We start from the raw sequence: 9,320 nt of genomic DNA on the forward strand, positions 1-9,320 counted from the left end.
CAGGCTCCAGGCTCCGAGCCATCAGCCCAGAGCCCGACGCGGGGCTCGAACTCACGGACCGCGAGATCGTGACCTGGCTGAAGTCGGACGCTTAACCGACTGCGCCACCCAGGCGCCCCAACAGTGCTTGTTTCTTGATGTGGAGAATAACACCAAAGTTTTAAAAGCCACTGTCCTCCCCCGTTCTCTCTTTTGACCGTAATCAGGGCCACATTTTGTCACCTAGCTGAGGTATTAGCTTTTATCCCCCTAGGAATTAGACTAGTTTTATTTCTTTTCTCTTTTCACCCAGATCAGTTTCACCATTTAGCATCTTCTGGGGCTGGAATAGCACAGAGCAGAAAAACAATAAAATTGCATGCTTTATTTTCTGAGAGCAGGAGGCCCGTACTATCCCATTCCCGATGCATCTGCCCCGTGTCGACGTCCCAAACAGACACACGGGCATTTCCCTGTCTGGTTCGTTTTTTTTCAGGGCTTTGAGGGCCCGTGGTGCCACTTCAGGCAGCCTCCCCTGGCTGGGCTGCTGGCTGATCCTGGAGAGAGGAGGCCTTGGGACGACCATAGCCCTGGTTCTCAGGCAGCGTTCGCTGTCTCCATGTGCTTTACATCTTTGCTGCTTTTGCGTCACAGACTCAGCCCTGCTTATTCACGTGGTAGAGAATGATAAAACAGTCCACAAAAGGGTGATCTCTTCTGAATCTTGTTCTTGCTGTTCCATAGGAAGCTGAGAACACTCTGCGTCTGATGCAGAGCAAGCTGAAGGAAGAAGAAAAGCGTCTGCTCAAGACTGAAGGTAAGACCACATGGGTAGACCGGGCTGTCTCTTCTGGACCAGCGTTTTTAGCCTCGACAAATGCGTGCGTGTATTTAACTTATTTTCAAAAGGCGATTTTCTCAAAACTTCTATATCAAGTACCATTTTAATTCACTCGAGCTCAAGAGACTGGTTCAAATTACACAGCATTCAAAGCACGTTTGATTTTCTTATCAACTAAAATACTGTTTTTCCCTGTTTAAATGATACAGTTTGAATTACGTATAATACGGAACTATAAAAGAAAATGTGGTCTCGGAGGTCTTTAGGTTCCTTATTTTAGGACCGATAGAAAGCAGGTGTCATTAATGCAGTGCATGTTAGTGGGGCACTTGATTAGAGTTAGTCCCCTCCCACACACACCCATTCTGTGTCCCCAGTAATCCAGGATTGTGCAGTGAGGCCGTCACCTGGGGGCAAGTGGGGGCTACCCATATGTGAGAGCTGCGTGCCGGGGAGGAGTGTTCTCCGTGACTGGTTAGCACGTTTCCTCCACGAACTTCACCGAGGTGTCTGGGCGGCCTCAGCACATGGTCTTAATGCCGAATCAATGGCTTTGTCTCTGTTCCTCCTCCTCTTGCTTATTGCTCTCTTTTTTATGATGAAGTATTTTATTCTCTCATGCTTGAGGATGCCGTGTGTGGGACTTGGGACACGTTCCCTCCCTCTCTGTCTCTGGGCCTCTCTGCTTTTGTACTTGTTTTCTGCCTCTCTCTCCTAAATTTTAGGAAACTCTGGAAGGAGAATAGGGAGTGCTGGGAAATCCTTTAGAGGCAAGTTTAGGAAATTCCAGGGGCCTCTCTAGTCAGAGCAGCCCCCCTCACCTCTGTGGTTCCAGGTCAGGCCAGAGAGCCCGAGGCAGCCCTAAGTGATAAGCCTGCATGGAATTTATCCCCTCCCAGGAGGCCCAGCACAAGTAAGAGCCTTGGTTGGTTGGCTGCACCCTGCTGTGTGCCTGGGCCAACCGTAAGACCTTTGTCATTGGTCTTTATTCTTCTGAACTCACGCTATAATTTTGTGATCCACAGGTGTGGGATCTCTTGAAGGACAAATATTCCTAGGAGCATCTGTGACTTTGCTTTTTTGGAAAAATAATGTCCCATTTAAACCAAATTAATGAAGGAAAGCACTTAATTAGCTTGAGGGCAAAGAAGTGAGGAAAATTAGAAGAACCATCCTAAAGTTGTTAAGATGTTCTTTCTTTGCTTTTCTGTGTATGCGGGAATATTGGCCAAAGAGTTGGGATCAGCGGGGAGTTAGATAAGACGACACTTTCTGAAAGACTTCTCTGAACAGGAAAGCCAAATAGGACACGGACGCAAATTAGGGGTAAGAATGAGCAAAATCCAGGAGCTGAAAGAGCTCATCTTGTTTACACCACCGTGCAGACAGCTGATTCGGTGCAGTAAACCATTGTTGAGTATCTATTCTGGGTGCGAAGAAGGGTTCCTTAGTGGACAAGAGACAGGGATCCTGGGGACCTCGGTGGCTTAGTCGGTTAAGCGTCCGACTTCGGCTCAGGGCATGATGTCCCAGTTCAGGAGTTCAAGCCCTGTGTCAGGCTCTGGGCTGACAGCTCGGAGCCTGCTTCTGATTCTATGTCTCCCTGTCTCTCTGCCCCTCTCCCGCTTGTGCACACTCTCTCTCGTTCTCAAAAATAAATAAAAACATTAAAAAAAATTTAGAAAAACAAAAAAAGCAATCATTGCTTTAACCAAGCTGCTTGCCAGTGAGAGGAGACAGACAATGAGCAAACTGTGTGTGGAAAGTGAAAAATGCCTTTCGGGGTAAAGTAGAGCAGAGAGGGAGATGGTGAGGGTGTGTGGAATTGTGTTTACCTTTTTTTTAAAATTTTTAAATATTTATTTATATTTGAGAGACAAGGGGGCAGTGTGTGAGTGGGGGATGGGCAGAGAGAGGGAGACACAGAATCTGAAGCAGACTCTAGGCTCTGAGCTGTCAGCACAGAGCCCGATGTGGGGCTTGAACTCATGAGCCGGGAGCCAAAGTCGGACACTTTGACCGAGCTACCCAGGCAGCCCGCGTTTACTCTTTTTAAGTTCTTTTTTTTTTTTTTTTTTTGAGAGAGAGAGCATGAGTGGGGTGGGGGCAGAGAGAGAGAGGGAGAGAGAGAATCCTAAGCAGACTGTCCACTATTAGCACAGAGCCCGATGCGGGGCTCAAACTCACAAACTGTGGTATCATGACCTGAGCCGGAATCAAGAGTTGCACGCTCAACTCACTGAGCCCCCCAGATGCCCTGGAATTGTGTTTTAAATTGGGGGTCAACGTAGGCCTCCTTGGGAGATGCTATTTACGCAAAGGCTGAAAAGTGTAACTTGGAGAGGAAGGAGGTACCGGATGAGGAAAGTCCTGGGAGTCTGTAAGAAAGGGTGAGAACCAGAGCTCAGTGAGAGGATGAGTTTTGCCGAGTGAGGAAACGTGTGGGCGTGCAGGACTCAAGCTCAGGCTGGAAGATGGGTCGTGTGCTGAAGGGCTCCCATCTGATGGCTCCTGTCTTCTCTGTTAAGCAGGAGGTGATGTCACCAAATTGGCTTTGTGGGTTTGGAGTAAGGGCCTGGAGTAAGAGAGAGCAAGTCTGAGTGATTAGAGACAGGTCCTTGCCCTGGGGACCTCAGAGACGAAAAAGGCCAAGTACTTTGTTCACATGCCCTGTGGTCACAGTAAGGACAGCCCTCATCTTCCCACCATCCTTTTAAACCTCACTGTTCGTGGTAAATTTATAACTGTGCTCTCTACAGGATTCAGCACTGGAGTGTAAGGAATGTAGAGTCCTCTGATTTCATAAAATGACCCACAAATTTCTAGAAAGCACTTTAGTAACCTTGCTGGGATTTAGTTTTTATGGTATAGTGGAGAGCAAATGTTCTTGCGTTCAACACTTACTTGCTGCATGCCTACTGTGTGTCAGGCCTTGTACCAGCACTGGGGGCACGGTGACAGATAAGGCGCTCAAGGAGCCGAGGCCAGAATGGTGACATCCAGTTCGTAGCCACAAGCCATGTGTGACTCTTGAGCACTTCGAGTGTGGCTCATCCAAATTGAGGAGTGCCGTTGGTGGAAAATATTTTGAAGACTTAGTATGAATGAAAAGTTAAATTACTCATTACTCATACTTTACGTTGTTTACCTGTTGAAATGGTTTTTGGATACATTGTGATTTGCAGATATTCTTCTCTCATTCTCTGGGCCGTCTTTTCACTTCATTAGTGCTGGCTTTTGCTGCACAAACTTTTAATGAAGTCCACACTGTTAATTTTTCTTCTGTTGTTTGCATTTTTGTGTCATATCTCAGAAACCACTGCACCAGGATTTATCCCTATATTTTCTTGGAAGACTTTTACAGTTTTAACTGTTATCCATTTTGAATTAGTCTTTGCATATGGTGTGAGGTAGGAGTCCAACTCATTGTTGTGCGTGTGGCTCTCTGGTTGTCCCAGCACCATTTGTTGGAAAGACTGTTCTTTCCTCTTTGAATTTTATGGGCACTCTTGTCTGCTATCCTAACTTGAACGTGTCACTGATAACTGGGTGATTTCCATGTCCGCATGCATTAATTTAGTGTATTGGCTTGAACTTGTCAGAAGAAATCCTATTGAGCCTGAGAAACATGTATTATTATTATTTTAAAATTCATGATATCATTTGATTTATATTGCAAGGGGTAATGATACAATGTCATGGTAAAATGTCCATAAAAAGTGAACTCAGATGAATAGTAATTGCGTTTTGTAGTGATTCATTTGTGGTAGTATTTAATTATATTCTCTGTATAGGCTTTTTGTATGGTGGCGGTTTTCAGACAGATTGTGTTGAAGTCCTTGCAGGATGCTATCTATTACTAATACATCCCTGGTTCCCAGCTTACCCCTCCATGCTGGAGAGCACAGCGCTTCTCTCCACGGCGAAGAAAGCAGAGAACTTTCCCTTGGTGCCCAGGCAGACGCAGCCACCCACTCACCCACTTAGAGCAGGGGCTGAGCAAAGCCTTTCCGTAGACGAACAATTACTGTACTTCCAAACTGACCTCTGACTCACTGGTCAGCAGAGCGACTGCAAACTCCTCCTGTTCTTTCCTTCCCAAACCAGTGTCTCTCCCCAGTCACAGGGAGTCAGCTGGGCAGTGAAAGCTTTTTCTCTCCACTGTGGAAACTATCCTCCTGTAAGTTCCCATTAGGAAGTGTCTAACCCACACAAGACTCTGGAAGAGTATTTAAGAAATTAACGTGTAAGAAATTAATGTGTAAGGCTGTCGCACATCTCACAATGTGAGAACGCCCTCTCTTTGTGTATCTCTGTAAGGGAATTTTCTCCAGGAAAGGAGATGGTGAGCACGAGTTCTTACAGCCACGCACTAGGTCACCGTCTTTCTCAGGCCAGCCTTTCCTGGCCTGCTCTCCCCGTCGCCTGCAGGCCCGTTTTGGTGCAATCCCTCACCTTTTCAGTGGGCTCTGTCTCCTCATCTCTGTTACCCACAAAGAGCTCAAGTCGTGGTAACGCCACCTAATCCTGAACAGAGAATGGACTTTGCCCCCAATTAACCAAGAACTTCCAGCTATACCTTGACAGCTGGTGATTCCAATTGTAGTTCACCTACGAGAATAGTATTCTGACCCAGTTTTGTCTTGCTTGGGAAAATTGTTTAAAAAAACTAACCCAGTACATCCTTGTTTGCATTAACCCCTCTAAGTATCTACAGGCCAATCCTAAGAGTCTCATAAAATCTAATGCAGCAGAAGGAAGGCTGAGAAGTGCAAATGGTTTTGCACAAGAGCCTTTTGGATACAAGCTGTTTCAGAGGTAATGATGGAGCCGCCCTTTTGTTTTGCCTACTTGTGTTGCTCCCAGGTCATGACGACTCGGACATTGACATCCAGGAGGAAGACGAATCTGACAGTGAATTGGAGGAGAGACGGCTGTCCAAGCCGCGGACGGCCATGGAGGTGCTCATGCAAGGTAGCACGACTTCTTTCTCTTGCCCCCGCTCCCGTGCCCTGTCGTAGAACACTCTGGGTGGCCCCTGCTCCAGGGTTTATCCTGCTCTGTTGTTTATCAGGATTCAGCTCTTAAAGTCCTCTGTGTGGTCACCTTTGCTGCTAGTACTCTTACCTGTGGTCTCAAGAATAGCCGATTGTTCTTTGTGTCCTGGTCACAGAGGCCATGGGAACACACTGCTTCTGCCACTGAGCTGTGTTCTGTCCTTTTTTGGGTCCAAAGTGTTCTCAGTGCGCTTGCATCCCGTGTAATCAGAGAATTATGCACAGAGGAGGGACTCACACAACCATCTCTGCCTGTAAAAAACCTACTAGTTTCTGCTTTCTCACTGCTAAAGAGCAATAAAATATCTGGACAAGTGTGGGTGCTCCCCTGGGATCTTCTTGAGGTCCCACTTTCCATCCTAAAGGGGTCCCGGTCAGTGGCTTGGGGGGGTGGTCCTTCCACATTGCCTTTTCACACAGAGGCAAGCACACACATACAGTGAAACTTAGACACAAAGATCACCTGAGACATTTTTTAACCTAAATGGGACCAGACTCTGTGCATAGTTTTGCCGCTTGCTTTTTGTTTTTTAATGTTTATTTTTGAGGGGGGGGGAGGGGCAGAGAGCTAGGGAGACCGAGAGTCTGAAATAGGCTCCAGGCTCCAAGCTGTCAGCACAGAGCCCACCGCGCGTCCCGGACTCGTGAATGGTGAAATCCTGACCTGAGCCAAAGTTGGACGCCCAACTGACTGAGCCACTCAGGCACCTCCTGCAACTTGCTTTTTAAAAACATTATGATGAAATATATTAGAACTCCTCCCGTGTCAGGAAAATACAATTCTGCTTCGTTCTTTTTGACAGCTGCATAGTATTCCACAGTGTGATCATACCTGGGGTTTATTCAGGCATTCCCATATTGAAAGATATTTATTGTATTTTTCTTTTCCTCATAGATACATCCTTCTGTTTATCTTCAGTGTTTGTACCATTCAAGGGGGAATTCTTAGGTCAAAGGTTATGTAAATTTTTATTTTGATAGATATTACTACATTGCCCTATACTTGCCTTTAAAAAATTTTTTTTAATGTTTATTTATTTTTGAGACAGAGAGAGACAGAGCATGAATGGGGGAGGGTCAGAGAGAGAGGGAGACACAGAATCCAAAGCAGGCTCCAGGCTCTGAGCTGTCAGCACAGAGCCCGACACGGGGCTCGAACTCACGGACAGCGAGATCACGACCTGAGCCGAAGTCAGACGCTCAACCGACTGAGCCACCCAGGCGCCCCTATACTTGCCTTTAGAAACATTTATCTGCCATTTGTTAATTTTGGGAGCGGTTTGCATTTTTATATACACAACATATTTAAGAGGTGAATTATCTTCATTTGATACTAACTCTTCCTGCTCACTGCCCTTATTCTAGGTTCGGCTGTTCTTTATTACATTTTCCTTTTTACATAAGTTACTTAGATGCTCTGATGTCTTTTCTTTTTATTTTTAACAGCTTCATGATACAAATAGAGGTTAGAGGTTATGACTCCCATTCTGTAGATGGGAGCTGAGGCTCTGGAAAGGTAGATGTTTGGCTCAGGAGAATCTCATAGAGGCACTGGGGCTCCTGAATTCTGCTGACCATTCAGCCTGCAGGAGTCAAGTCACAAAGTCCATTTCTAAAAATTATAAATAAGGGCTTTGGACAACACAAGACTTGCATTTGATCTGAGTGAGGGAAAGTTTCCTTAAATAGCTCTTGGTGGTCACCCCAGGCCTGTCCCGAGTGAGCTCCTCTCTGGGCTGCCCTCGCTGCCCTTGCCCCAAGGCCTTGACCTGGGGTCACGGCTGTTCCTTTGTCAGCCTCCGGGTGTGATGCAGCTGTCCGCTGCTGCCCTGTGCAGGACGGCTCCTGAGCGTTGGCAGAAGTCCCCTGTCAGCAACCCTGACTTCCAGAGGAGAGAGGAGAATCCCTGAGATGACGGAGTCGGGGGGAGGGGGGGGCGCAGGTTTGAAAGATGAACTAAGTGTGATACTTAGTTTTTTCTCTTTGAAGCTCATAGATTCAAATACATTGGTCCCTGGAGGAAGACTTTGTTTTTCCAACGGATAGCACAGCTATCTGTTACTCATAGTGGGATTCACTGATTTTTCTTACAACATTTACAGGATGCATGTATATTTTTCTGACTTCCGAGTTAATGATTATATTTTATTGCCCTTTTCATTTTTTTCAAAGTGGAAATCTAGAAAATCTATTGTGGTTTGGGGCGCCTGGGTGGCGCAGTCGGTTGAGCGTCTGACTTCAGCCAGGTCACGATCTCGCGGTCCGTGAGTTCGAGCCCCGCGTCGGGCTCTGGGCTGATGGCTCGGAGCCTGGAGCCTGCTTCCGATTCTGTGTCTCCCTCTCTCTCTGCCCCTCCCCCGTTCATGCTCTGTCTCTCTCTGTCCCAAAAATAAATAAAAAACGTTGAAAAAAATTTTTTTTTAAATTAAAAAAAAAAAAAGAAAGAAAATCTATTGTGGTTTATTATAGTTTTGATTATTTGGATGTTACCTAAGTAAATTTTTTAGCGTGATTCTTGTTTTCCCCAATTTTCTAAAGGAAAGCAAATCTTGAATACCATTCCTTGCCTTTTTTTTTTTTAACATTTATTTTTGAGACAGAGAGAGACAGAGCATGAGCAGGGGAGGGTCAAAGAGAGAGGGAGACACAGAATTCGAAACAGACTCCAGGCTCTGAGCTGTCATCCCAGAGCCCGATGCGGGGCTCGAACTCACGGACCGCGAGATCATGACCTGAGCCGAAGTCAGATGCCCCACCGACTGAGCCACCCAGGCGCCCGCCTTTTTTTTTTTTTTAATGAGGTTTTCCTAATTTCTTCATGCTTTGGTTCTCCTTAGGAAGACCTAGCAAACTCATCGTGGGCACAATGCAGGGTGGAGACTCCGATGACGACGTGAGTCCCGACGAGCTCCCCTTAGCTGTTCCGTTCTTCCTGCTCCGGGGCTGGCTTTGTAGACGAGCCGTGTGCCTCAGCCTAGCCCGCTGCTGGGCGTGCGGCAGAGCTGGGCCCCCCAGGAGCTGGACTCTCCTCTGCTTGTTGATGTGTTGATGGCTCTTTTCTTTTCCAATGAATGTGCTTTCCCTCCCACCCCCGCTTTTTTTCCTTCTCCCTGTTCTTTCCATTCTCGCTTTCCAAAGACGGAAGCAGCACCAGCTCTCTTAGGTCAGTGCAGGACTTCCAGCTCCAAGAAGCAGGTTGGTTTTCTTTTCACCTCATGTGTGTGTGTGTGTGTGTGTGTGTGTGTGTGTGTTGTGTGTTAGCCTCCTCAGGGGCACATCTCATGTGTGTGTGTGTGTTTGTGTGTGTGTGTGTGTGAGCCTGCTCCGGGCTGCATCTTGTGTGTGTGTGTGTGTGTGTGTGTGTGTGTGTGTGTGTGTGTGGTGTGTGTTGGCCTGCTCAGGGCCTACACCTCATCTGTGTGTGTGTGTGTGTGTGTGTGTGT

General features: G+C 46.8%; 1 protein-coding gene across 1 annotated transcript; it reads left to right on the plus strand.

Annotated features, from left to right (window-relative positions):
• The first annotated feature begins 667 nt into the window (after positions 1-667).
• LOC121024616 (clusterin-associated protein 1-like) lies at positions 668-9,167 on the plus strand. Its single transcript, XM_040466823.1, has 4 exons — positions 668-796; positions 5,687-5,794; positions 8,715-8,770; positions 9,016-9,167. The coding sequence occupies exons 1-4, from the start codon at positions 748-750 to the stop codon at positions 9,136-9,138; spliced, it is 336 nt and encodes a 111-aa protein (XP_040322757.1). The 5' UTR covers positions 668-747; the 3' UTR covers positions 9,139-9,167.
• The last annotated feature ends 153 nt before the right edge of the window (positions 9,168-9,320 follow it).

The sequence above is a fragment of the Herpailurus yagouaroundi genome, unplaced genomic scaffold (genome assembly GCF_014898765.1).
Source record: "Herpailurus yagouaroundi ecotype Mexico unplaced genomic scaffold, PumYag 66391, whole genome shotgun sequence".
NCBI lineage: Eukaryota > Metazoa > Chordata > Mammalia > Carnivora > Felidae > Herpailurus > Herpailurus yagouaroundi.